Here is a 13,440-nt window from a genome sequence, read left to right as displayed (position 1 = left end):
CTGCCGTGCGATATATTTTTTTTAATAGAATTTGCCTTTCAAAGCATACAAAGACTACAGCCCTCTACTTCCTGCTTTAATGACGTCAATAGTTTTTTGACTAAAGTCCGCCCACAGGAATACGTCAGTCGCCCGCTAAGCTAAAGGCAAGCTAAGCTGCTATCGAATCACAACACACTAAACAAACGACACAATCAGAACTCGTTACGTATTTCTGAAAGAGGGACTTCATAGAACAAGGAAGACATCAGTCCGTTTTAAGGACAGTGAAAACAGTGCTATACAGATAAGTAAATTGTGTGAAAAATACTGTGTAATACACGTGTAACATGAATACATGTAATATTACGCACAGTAAACACAATCAAAGCTTCAAAAACACAGAAAGAATGGGACCTTTAATAAATATCTTATTACAAAAACACCATATTATAGAGTAGAAGTTGTAAATCATAATAATATTAATAATAATAGAATTATACGGTTTTAATCAAATGAAAAATCTACCAAGAACATTAAGAATCTTTAAATCAGATTTATTACAATTATTTACATTCATCTCCAGAATTTCTCTCTGACAAATACCAGCAGGGTGTCAACAACATAAACACTGTGCAGTTCATACAACCCACTACAAGGAATAGTTCACCCAAAAATGACACTACCGTCACCATTTACTCCCCCTCATGCTGCTCAAAAAACCTGCATGAGTTTCATCCCTCTGCTAAACACAAAAGAAGATATTTTGATAAATGATGCTTTTTCTACTATGCAAGTCAATAGGTACCAACTGTGTGACACTATCATTTATCAAAATATCTTCTTCTGTGTTCAACAGAATAAAGAAACCCACACAGGTTTAAAACAACATGAGGTGGAGTAAACCATGACAACATTTTCACCCTTGGGTGACTTATCCCTTTCAGTGTTTACCAGCTTATCCAAAAACGAAGCCAGCACAAACACACAAACACACACAAACAATAAATGCTTGAATATCAATGCAATCTGAGTTGTTAAAACCCAGCCACATAGATTCCCAACAACATTTTGTCATAAAAACGCAGTTGGACACGATGAGAACATAATCTCAAGAGACCTGGGCCCCGAATCTGTGGTTTATCATTAATTCAGCAGCTCTAACCTGTCTCACAGAAGATTTACATAGATTAGATAAAATTAGTACGATGTGCTGTTGTTGTCACAATACCAGAATCAACCTGCTAGTTACAGGAACTCCAGAATGTGGTTTTAAGTAAAAACTAGTATGCACGACACTCTGAACACTACTGAAGCTGATGGTCTTCCTTCCTTCCTTTCAGTTATATCAGTAACTATCGGTAACTCAACCATGTCATCTCTGTATGAAACCATTTACTTTAGAAACGAAAGAAACTTTACAGGTAGTTCAAAGGAAGGGAAGTTTAAAAAAGGTTTATTATTATTTACTCACCGAATTTCATTCCAAACAGAAAAGTGTTGATATTTTGACAAAGAATTTTTTTATACAAGGTAACAGTGACCACAAAAAAAATATGCAATGATAAAAAGTGTGAGAAACACACCAAACTTTAAGTCATTATTTACTGTACCTTGTATAAAAAAGCAAACTATTCACCTGTATCATTTACTTTGCATTTGTTTAGCTTTGCAAATCAATGCTTAAGTTTTAGAAAAAAAATCAATCTCGAATCAATAAATACATTATATGATCACATATTATTCTTGTGTGAGTATGTAAATTCACTTCTAGTAGGAAGTAAAAGACAAACACACACACACAGCCAGAAAGCTTGAGCTCCATCATTGTGCACGGCCGCAGATTCACCTGCCTGTGCCGTAATCCGGTTACTCTGAAGGTCATTTGTTAAAAGCAAAAATGTCAAAATGGATCTGACGCTGTAGTTCTCACTCCGGGATCTCTCTGGCTTTTTCTCGTCAGGTGGCGAGTGAGTAATTTCATTAGTTAAATATTCATACGTTTCTTTCGATTTGCATCACAGGGAGTTTTCTTTTTTTGTCCTTTTTTTAATCCTCTCAGGATGTTCTGAGAAAAAAGCCCCCAAAGAGAAAAGCACAACTGTCAGCACCTCCGCTGAAGCATCTATTGTTTTACACGGTTTAATTACAAAACCCCAGCACCGTTTCATGTTAAGATTATTCACTGCAGGAGGCCTATATAATTTGGACTGGAGGGTTTGTCATGTAATATAATACAATATAACAGGCTTTCTGTATTAGATTTCCGATTTTAGCCTCCTTGACATTTCAAGCCGCATGAACTAATACATCTGTTATTTGTCGATCATTTGATTATTAACATACTTCATAAACCAAATCAGCTACCCTGCTGGAGACTGGAGAGACACAGGCGAGACAGACGCATTTCTCTTCCCCTCGTTCACTGTGCGTGTTTTCCCTCGCACTACCACCGAGACGCGAATCTGGTATCGCTCTCATCACAAATTACGAGGCCTTGGTATAAAAAAAAGCTTACAGCAAAATCTCACAAGTTTCACTTTTACAGATAATGAGGTTTAAGGATGCTTCACGTTGTTTCCAAAATTTGCTCAACTTTGTTAAACAGGCTGTTGGAGTTTGAATGAACAACAATTGTTATTTTCAGAAGAAATGGTTCCTAGCTGTCACTGTGAAAAAGTAGACATTTGCACCGAAGGATGCATATTAGTACATCAAAGGTACACATTGGTACCAAATGTATACATATTAGGGTTTTTTAAAAAGGGTACTGCCCCATTGACATCTTGAGACCATTTTTCTGACTGTGCATATTGTTTTTGATGGACTTAAAGGAAAACACCACCGTTTTTCAACATTTTACTATGTTCCCACCTCAACTCAGACGAATCAACGCATACATCTTTTTTCAATGCGTGCACTTTTAATCTTTGTACAGTGCTTCGTGAATGTGCCAGCATCCAGCCCAGCCCCATTCATTCCCCAGGATCCAAACAAAAGTTTTATTTTGTGTCACCATACTTACTCGTGTAACTACTCATGTAACGGTCTTTAAATAGGGAAAACATGGAAGTGTTTGGTGGCTTCTAAATTCATCCCTGTTTGGATCCTAAGGAATGAATGGGGCTAGGCCAAATGCCAACACATTCACAATGCTCCATACAAAGTGCACGCATTGAAAAAAGATAGGTATGCATCAATTCGTAAAGTTGAGGCAAGAACATAGTAAAACGCCGAAAAACTGTGATGTTCTCCCTCAAAGCTGTACTGTATTCACTACCATCGGGTGAAATAGCTTGAAATTGATAACTTAAGAAATAAGCCATGTTCATAATTCTCTCAGTATTTTAACATCTTTGTCACTGTGCTTGTTCAGGCATGCAGAAGGTTTCCGACACCACGCTGGTTTGCACGTTGGAAGTTTGCATGTTGAAAAGTCAAGTAAGTCAGGTCAAAAAGGTGCAGAACTGCAATGAATGGGACATAATCCGCAACACCTGCTGTTCTTTACAGTGTAAATGATGTCAGGGGTAACCGTTTTACTGCAACAATCACCGAAATTAACTAAGGTGGGGCGAAGGGAACAAAAAACCACATGAGGAGCGAACGGACGAATCATTTTTTACTAATCGACCTCGCTCTCGTTGCTCGCCCCCTCTGGACGTCTTAGCTTCTCCACCGGTTCATTTATCTGTCCGTCACCTCCCCTTCTGTCTTCTGTCTGGACACTGAGAAGTTCCTCCTCATCCGCATGGATCACGTCATCCTCTTCTTCATCTTCATCATCGTTCTTCTCCTCCTCCCCCTGGACTTCCATGCGGACCTGGTCTTTTAGGTCGAGAGGAAGCATGGAGGCCAGGCCCACGTCTCCGTTCAGGCAGTGCGAGCCGGGCGGGGTGGCCTGGGAACTGTTGCCCTCTTTAACAGGGGAGGAGTTGGTAGATTCGTTGCTGACGGGAGAGATGTCGCTGCTGCTGTTGGTGTGGTTGACGGAGGGGGGGTTGGACAGCGATCCTGGTTTGAGAGGGATTTGCCAGGATGGGATTTTGGGAATGGAGGGTGAGGCGGGGAACTGTCTTCTGGGAATGTGAGAAGAAAGGTGAATGAAAATTACAAGTCTTTCTTCTGCTGCCCGATACCACTCACAATGGAGTGCATATTGTGCCTCAGGCGTATCTAAGTAAAATATGCAAAAGTTGGTCTTGCTATTGTGCTGCAGATTTGCACATAGCACACACGTAAGACCTGCAGTATGTTGAAGTACAAGTATGCTATATTTGGCATTTAATTTATGACAAGGCTTATTTTTACAACAAAGTAACTTCATATATTTAACGTCAATGTAGTTTCTTTTTTTAAATATGAGGAAAAGCGTAGCAGATAAAGAATTCGTCTTTTGTTAGATTTTATCTGCTGTAAAATAAAGGTTACTACGGCTCAAAATGTTTAAGGAGGAAGCAAACATCATATGAAAGCTTTTATCTGTCTGAATTTCAGACGTATGAGATTACTTAGATCTTAATTTGCATGATACATTGGTAATCAAGTAAACATTAATGAAAGTAAGAGAAGATCCATCCCGGGGCATTGAAGGAACCTGTTGGATACATCAAGCCTCATTAACCAGTAATGAGCCGGTTCCAGCTACATGCCCCCATATGACGGATACAGATCAAACTGTTTCAGACACATTTATTTGCTGAACTATCCCAAGGCATACAAATATTGGCCGTTCTCAGCTCATTTACATAATAATATGAAACGGGCCTTTTTAGGATGACCTATAAAACACCTTTTTGAGATGCATCATATTAATTTTTAATATTGGAATTTTAGGTGTATTTTTTTAGGTGTATTTTTTTTAATACTGGAATTTTAGGTGTATTTAACATATTATGTACATTATATATAATGAAATATATTTATATCTATTTATAATCTATGTATTTATTATTTGCAGATTTTATACACAAATATACATAAAATATATACAATTTTTACATAAACAAAAGCTATTTATTATTATCATTAAAAATATATAAAATTTTATAAAAAAATTTATAAAATATAAAATGAAGGATAATAATTGATTATGATGAATTTTAACGCAACCTCTGCTATATACATACATATATGAAGAGTTCAGATGCAAAACCCTCTAAGTGCGTCTACATGCCTGACATGTTTTCTTGTAAATTAGTATTTTTTTATCAGGCTCTTATGTTTAGATTCAGTAATTTCACTTTAATAGCAATGAAAAGATTATTTGTCAGTAACTGAAATTCCTTATTTACCCAAATGTCACTTAAGTCATTTTATTGTTATTTAAAAAGGGGACATTTCACATGACTTTTTTAAGATGTCAAATAAATCTTTGGTGTCCCCAGAGTACATATATGAAGTTTTAGCTCAAAATACCATTAATGATAGTTTATTATAGCTTGTTAAAATTGTCACTTTGTAGGTCTGTGCAAAATTATTCCGTTTTGGGTGTGTCCTTTAACATGCAAATGAGCTGATCTCTGCACTAAATGGCAGTGTCGTGGTTGGATAGTGCAGATTAAGGGGCGGTATTATCCCCTTCTGACGTCACCAGGGGAGCCAAATTTCAATGAGCTATTTTTTCCACATGCTTGCAGAGAATGGTTTACCAAAACTAAGTTACTGGGTTGTTCTTATTCACATTTTCTAGGTTAATAAAAGCACTGGGGACCCAATTATAGCAGGTTAACATTGAAAAAGTCAAATTTTCATGGTATGTCCCCTTTAGCAAATCTTCGCTGCAAAACCCTCTAAGTGCATGCAAGCTTTTTTGGGCAAAAAACATATAATGCGTGCCGAGAGCATTCTGGTAATGTCATCATCATCTCAATTTTGAGTTTAGTGGCTTTTGCATCTGAACTCTTTATATACTATTAGTGTGTGTATATATAATGTGTAAACTATGTTTGAGATTAAGTTACCTGCTGAGAAGAAGACCTTTCAACGACACAATCTCAGCCTTGAGCTCACTGATGCTCTGAGACTCCAGCATGCGGTTGGTTGAAGACGAGGCCTGTGAAAACAAAATTACAAACATTTTGTTTTTGTTCTTTCCTATTACAATCTTTAAAGGTAAAGACATGGGGTCTCATTTATAAAGCGTTGTGATCTACAATAAAACAAACTTAATGGGAGAATGGGCTTGCAGGGTGGGATCTGAGGATGATTCATGTACGCACACTCGGGAACATTACTTTGTTTTGTAAGTCTTAATATTTTTTGGTGTATACGCCATTTTTGGCTTTTGTGCGTATGTAGACTTTTAGTAAGGATCTACGCACAGTTTTATAAATGAGACCCCAGGCCCTGGATGTGGAAGCGCTATTTAACTTTTGGGGTCAGAATCTGTGATATAAGTATGCCTCCTTTAGCCGAAAACCATCAGCGATTTACTGAAGTGTAGCTTTTAAATGTAATTTGTCATTAAAAGCATTCAACTGCCAATATATCAAAGTACTGCAAGTCCTCAAAGTCAAACTATCAAACCATAATTACACCGGCGAGAAGGTCAGGATCTTTTTTAAAAAAGGCCAAGCGAATGAATCATACCATTTTTACATATTTTTCCATATTGCAGACTGCTGATTTGAGGACAGAGGTGTTTGATAAGAGGTCTCTGTCACAACAATGGCAGCATTCATCAAGTCAGAGAGGTTTTTGTTAAAAGAAGCCTTATCGCCAACTGCTTGCCACGGAATGAATTGTTGAAGGGAATGATGGCCAATTGAAGTGGCTAGCAAACATTTGAATAGCAAATGACAAAAAGTATCCCATCCATCATTTTAATTTTTTAAATAGACAGGTGCTTCGTAATGTCAGTTTATAAACAGAAGCTCTTCCAGAGAAAAAAACATTTAGACTAGCGCAGAAAAACCACACTAGTAAATAATGACCATATTCCCACACAACAAAGCGCTCTCCATTTCAATACCCGACTCTGAATCTGGCACATTCAAACCAACGTTCCGACAGATTAATCCGGGCCCTCAAGCCCTGTTCAGGGGCGAAATAGCCCCTCCTGTAGAGTCGCAGTGGTACCTGACTCTTTGAACCATCTACAAACAAACAGCCCTCAACCAACCCCCATAATCCTCCAGTTCTTCCGCCCTCCAAGGGGAGAAAGAGATCCGGGAAGGAAAAAATGGAAATAGATGGAAACGGGCTGAGGGGAAAATAAAAAGAAAAGTGTAATTAACAACGTCCGAGTCACCAGGGGCAGCTAGTTAGAAAGCACAGACCCCCAATTGAGAGAAGAAGGATAACTCGGACTCTTTCACATGTAATTAAATCTAAAGTCAATTAATTGAATCTATCCGAAATGGATCAGACTCATTTGCAGTGAGGGCTGTGGAGGGACGGAGAGGCGAGGTCAGGGTTTCTTCTTCTTTCTAAAACCCTCAGATAAGTTCTGAACGGAGCGCATTAGGCCCGATGAAGGCACTGCTATTACAGTCCTCACCTCATTATGGCCATCTAAATCCCCACGGCACCTGCATATTACAGCTGGTACCGTTTTACCTTTGTACCAAAAAAATTAATTGCTTCGGAGGCTGAGCTTACGCTTCTCGGATATAAAATCAAAATAATATTTTAACACGGGCTACAAAGCACCTGCGTTTCAAGTTCAGGTAGCGACTTCATCTTCATTTTGGAGACGAGCACACACACACACATACACATTAAGTGATGGGCATTTAATTGCCGCTAAAGGGTTTTCTCTGCATGTCTTTGTGTGAGCAGCCATCCATTCGGAGAGGTCAGTATAGTGTGATCGGGGTTCATCACCCTCTTAAGTGTGAACAAAGCTTCTCTACAGTCTAGGTAATTATTTAAGGAGGTGGAGCATTTCGTACAAGAGAGGTATGTGAGCGTATCTGCACCGCAGCGGTAAGGCAGCCGGCAAATGTGGAATACATTAAAGTAAATGCCTTTAGACCATTACCGACAGATAATATCTTAACAAGGCGAGTTAAGAAATGTCTGAATGCAAATGAATTAACTGCTTCCCTCTCCGATGCGATTTTCACGGGGTAACGGCAGTATATTTATGGTGAAATCAAGAGGAAAATAAATCCCAAGGGAGCGTTTGCGGAGAAAACGCTTGTACAATTTATTTGAGCCTGTTTATTCTCTCTCTATGGCAGTAAATAAATAAATACGAACTAATCTTCCACCAGCAGCCGCTAATAAAGACAACTATCATTGGATTGGAATGGCACGCCGTTTAAACTCACCTATAGTCGGGATTCCATTTAAATATAGACATACGTTGATACAAAATGGAGAATGAAAGACGTTTTGTGGTAAAGATCAAAGGAGGACAAAAAAGTTTTGCCTAACAAATGAGAACTCGCTATAGTGATAATAGATAGCAATGTTGTATTTTTTGAGGTTGCTATGTGGGTTGCTAGGTTGATCCAACAAAAAAACCTGTCTCACTAGATGTTGGCTTTGGTTCCTCCTTCAGTGTTAGTCTATAGGGGTTTTTACCGGTTTTGTTGTATTGAAAAGGCTGTCTTTAACAAAACAAACAATATAAATCATGATCATAATCACAAATGATGTGGTGCAAGCAACAAGCTTTGATACTTAAACAATCCCTAAGTATTACAAAATGTGCCCAAATTATGACACAAGTGCAGTTATTTCCAGAACGTACTTTAGTTGATAGTTTTGTTGATTTTAACAAAATGTAATTTGCAATTCGAACATTCGATAAACAAAGACTTTCAGTGGATTTGAATAATAGCTTACGGTGTGCAGGAAGAAATTTAACCCTTGTGGGTTGTTCCAATTCACTACACTTTCGGGTTGTTTGTGCACAAAAAAGCCACTAAATTAAACGGCTGTAAAATGTATCAGATTTTTTTTTTTTAAATCTGTTAAGCACCCTCAGTACTGATCAAAACTACCAAATGCTTACAAAATTTTCATGATTTTAACTCTTTAATTGTCAAGTTAATAAGTGGTGTCACTGATTTGATGAAAAAAAAACACACAAAATTACAAATTTTCAATATAAAAAGTGATTGTGGACTGTATTATTTTAAACCTTTTTTACAGTCTTGGGCTTGTCAAAGATTTGTAAAAACATTGGCTCTGATGCACTTTTAGTTTTTGTGCAGCATCAGATTTTATTATTTTCTCCCTAATTAGTTGTTTGTGGCTTTTTTGCCTTATTGACTTCATTTATAACGACATTTTTTGATTGCAAAGCCATGACACCATATACCGTAATCATGGTTTTTCCTTTTACTAAGAGGTCAAATTTGTCATTTTTACTGTTGATCACCATGTGGCACCATTAACCCTTTAGTAGGCCTGTGCAAAAAACAGAGCTTAATTTCTGGCTTGTACATTGAGTTATATGGAGTACTGCATAACAGCATATTAGTGTGGAAAATTTGGAAAAAATATTAATCTGATACATTTTTACAGCCGTTTAATTTAGTGGCTTTTGTACACGAACAACCCGAAAGGGTACGAATTTTGACCACGGTATATTGTTGAGTTTTTTAAAAAATTTTAACCATTTTCTCAAAACATTTTACAATATAAGATGTCACAAAAAACCTTTCCATTTGCTGAAACACATAGAAAGTTGTAACCAAATTAAAGACTCAACATATGGAGCGGCTAAGGGGACATGGAGCAAAATTTAAATAAAGTTTAGTTTCGCGTGCGCATGTGAAACTATCGCGTTTTGTTTCACGTGCGCATGTGAAACTTTCGCTTTCATGTGCGTAAGTGAATCTATTGCGTGCGTACGTGAAACTTTTGCTTTCATGTGTGCACACGATAGTTTCACGTGCGTGCACAATAGATTCACATGTGCCCGTGAAAGTTTCACGCGAGCACGTGAAACTAAACCCAAAAAAAAATTCTGCACATGAAGGTTTCGCGTGAACACATGAAACTAAACTTTTTTTTACTCCAATGTCACCTTAGGGGCTCGGTAGCAACAACCGATAAGGGTTAAACAAAGTATGGAACTACCTGTACACTGTAAACCAGTGTTTCTCAAACTTTTTCAGCCCAAGGACCACTTTATCTTCCAATTTTTTTCTGAGGACCACCGAACAGAATCCCACTCTAACACGCCCCCAAAAAAACTACAAAATAGGAAGGATTAGCTAAATTTAAGTTTAATATGCAACTTTCAAGTCAAAAACTAATGTTTTAAACACAAATGCAATGCTATGTTCAGAAATAATTATATGAATTTTATTTCATTTGAAAAAGTAAATGTGAAATGAGTTGCAGCTTAATATGAACAACAAACTGCACATATGAAAAAAAACTGCAATTAAACATACTGTAACAGCATATAGGTCCCACTTAATGTCATTCCAAAGAGCCATTAGTTTAAAACTGAGGTGGTGGATATATGAAGTCTATGGTTGTAACAATGGTAACAATAAAATGCTAAAAAAAAATCCAAATCCCCTTAATGTCCAAAATCACTGAAACTACAGGGATTTCACACATGAAACAAAAACTAGTACATTACAAAACGAATAGATATGTGGATTTTAGCTGCTTTCAGTTGATGCTTGATCGTTTCTTTTGACTCCTCTTTGGTTTAGCCACTGATCCATTTTTTTGTTTCACAAGTGCATTAAAAATCTACTTAAATAAGTGACGATTGTATAAACACTTGCCTAATTTAGGTAATCTTTTGGCGGACCACTGGGGGGGGGGGTTTGGCGGACCACTAGTGGTCCGCGGACCACACTTTGAGAATTACTGCTGTAAACAAATCGTTTTGCACTTACATTTTTAAGTTTAATCAACTTGTATTTACAAGTCATTTCAACTATCTTGACAAATGATGAGTGTAACTTATTAAATCAAGTTGAATTTGCTTTAGTTATGTCAACTTAATTTTATATTAAAGAGCACCTATTTCATGGCTAAAAAAACAATGTTATTTTCTATATTTGGTATAATAAAATGTGTTTGCGTGGTTTATGGTTAAAAACACATTATTTTCCACATATCGTACATTTTTGTAGCTCTAGATTTCACTCTCTTCCTGAAACGAACAAATTTGAAAAGCTCTGTGTCCCTTATTGGCCAGCTAATCTGTACGTTGTGATTGGCCTGAATACCTCTGTTGTAGTCCAAACAAACAGGTTTACATTGGACTCGCATCACTGTTTACTTTGGGGTATACACCTTTTGCATATCATTAACATGTACTAATACACACTTAGGAAATGTAAAAACGTGAATTGGAGGTGCTCTTTAAGTTACAGCAACTTATCCTTAGTCAATACAGTTAAAATGACTTGTAAATCCAAGTTTATACATTTTTTGTACAGTGTACAAAGACAAATATACAGTTTGTATGACTGGTATAGTGAAACAAGGCCATCTGTACTCATGCTGTATTAAACTTATGTGGCTTTGAAAATATAAGAAAATGTTTCTTAGCAGCTGAAGAAACAGGAGTCCCCATGTGTTTTGGGTTAAATACACATTTCCGCATTAAAGGCTTTAACTGACAAGCTTGGCCTATTCTGCAAGAAGCGAGGAACCCCGAAAAGACGTCTGAGAAAACCACACACTTAACATGAAGTCCAAACACGTGTCCTTAATCTCACACTCCGGACCTGAAAACAAATTCGCATGGCTCTAGACAACAGGGCTCCGCATCTCTCAAAACAAAATTTAAGATCGGCGCTAAGTAGACTTTATGATTTGTTTAATGGGCGTTTTGATGTGAAGCATACTTTATATACACTGCTGCTTTCCAGCAGGGCACTCATGACAAATGAAGCCCAAGCTTTTTAATTCAATCTGGAATTTGACAGCGAAAATTCCATTTCTCCTTGACTTTGGGTGCCTGTTGCGGATGATGGCTGAAAGTGTTTTGAACAATAGATCGATGTGAAGGCATTTTTCTGGAAGGAGTTTAGCAGAGGCGTCTCTCTAACAGCGGAGGTGCGTTGAAGATATTACTTTTTGCCAAGTCAGTTTATGTATGGAGAAAGAAAACCTAGCGGTGAGTACGGAGTTCTGGCAAACTTCAGAAGGGTGAGAGATTCATTTTTTTTGCTTCGATTTGTGCAGGGCCAGATGTGTTTGCATATGTTTTCCTGCAGGATCCAGATGCGTCAGTAAAACTCCCATGTGCTTAACAAGCAGTGGACATAAAACATGCCCTCGGTTGCAATTCTAAAGCGCGTTTTGGCGCCTGTTATGGGATGATTTATTGCAGTACAGTATGATACAAAGTGCACAGAGTTTCACGTTTTGAGGTATGGCAATGTGTTTTCAGCGAGCGCCGCATGCAAAACGGCTGCGTTTTGCCACAGATGACGATTCCTTATAGATTATAAACACATGTCTTCAAAAGGCACTTGAAGTCTTTATCATCATGGCGAATGTTCTTCTGAACGATACTAACACCATAATGCACTAAATTAGCAAACGATAAAAACAACAAAATCTGCATTGCAACAACAGACAAATGATTCCTGTATCATAAAATGTCTGCTGCCATCTTTCCAAAGCATGTGCATTCCTCTCTGTCTCTTGTTTTTAAGTCTGTTACTTTATATTTAAAGATTAGTTATGATTATTTTATCTTTTTTGCTACACTGTAAAAAATCTTTGCTGCCTTACATTTTTTGTTGAATCAACTCGGATTTACAAGTAATTTCAACTCACTATTATTCATCTTGACAAGAGATGAGTTGCTACAACTTATAAAATGAAGTTGACTTTTTTCAAGTTATAACAACTAATCTGCAGTTATAACAAGTCGTCTCTAGTCAAGATAAATAATAGTAAGTTGAAATGACTTGTAAATCTGAGTTTATTCAACAAATAAATTTAAGGCAGCAAAGAATTTTTTACAGTGTAGATGTAAATAGGCACAATAATAAGCTGTCTGAACTTATTTTCACTTTTCCCAAATTTCCCAAGTTCATATTTAAGGGATAGTTCACCCAAAAATTAAAATTCTGTCATCATTAACTCACCCTCATGTTTTTCTAAACCTGTATGAGTTTTTTATTTTGATGAACACAAAAAAAATATATTTTGATAAATGATGGTAAACACACATGTGCTGTAACAACTGACTTCCATAGTAGGAAAACAAATATTATGGAAGTATTGTGAATTTTGAAGGAGATATTTTGATAAATGATGGTAAGCACACAGTTGACGGTAGGGGAGAGTGGGGTAAGTCGTCACACTTTTCACACTGTCCAACATTTACTGAGCACCATACATCACAATGGTATAAATCTCTTGGGCACATATGTTATAATCATTACATTTTCATATCTCATATTCTCATTACAGAGTTGTAAACTGTTGAATAGAGAATATTAATTTGTGACAATCTGCCCCATCGGCGGGTAAGTTGTCACACTAGATCATCTAAAAGAAGAACATTACTTAATT

General features: G+C 37.1%; 1 protein-coding gene across 1 annotated transcript in view; it reads right to left on the bottom strand.

Moving 5' to 3' along the window:
- Positions 1 to 526: 526 nt before the first annotated feature.
- Positions 527 to 13,440, bottom strand: part of pex14 (peroxisomal biogenesis factor 14) — a 79,801-nt gene continuing 66,887 nt past the window's right edge. The window contains exons 8-9 of the mRNA XM_055187978.2: positions 5,943 to 6,034; positions 527 to 4,058 (exon numbers count right to left, since the gene is read on the bottom strand). Coding sequence (XP_055043953.1) covers positions 3,605 to 4,058; positions 5,943 to 6,034 — 546 coding nt within the window. The 3' untranslated portion in view covers positions 527 to 3,604. The remainder of the gene's footprint in view (positions 4,059 to 5,942; positions 6,035 to 13,440) is intronic.

The sequence above is a fragment of the Misgurnus anguillicaudatus genome, chromosome 13 (assembly GCF_027580225.2).
Source record: "Misgurnus anguillicaudatus chromosome 13, ASM2758022v2, whole genome shotgun sequence".
Classification (NCBI taxonomy): domain Eukaryota; kingdom Metazoa; phylum Chordata; class Actinopteri; order Cypriniformes; family Cobitidae; genus Misgurnus; species Misgurnus anguillicaudatus.
This window is presented reverse-complemented; position numbering and strand designations above follow the sequence as displayed.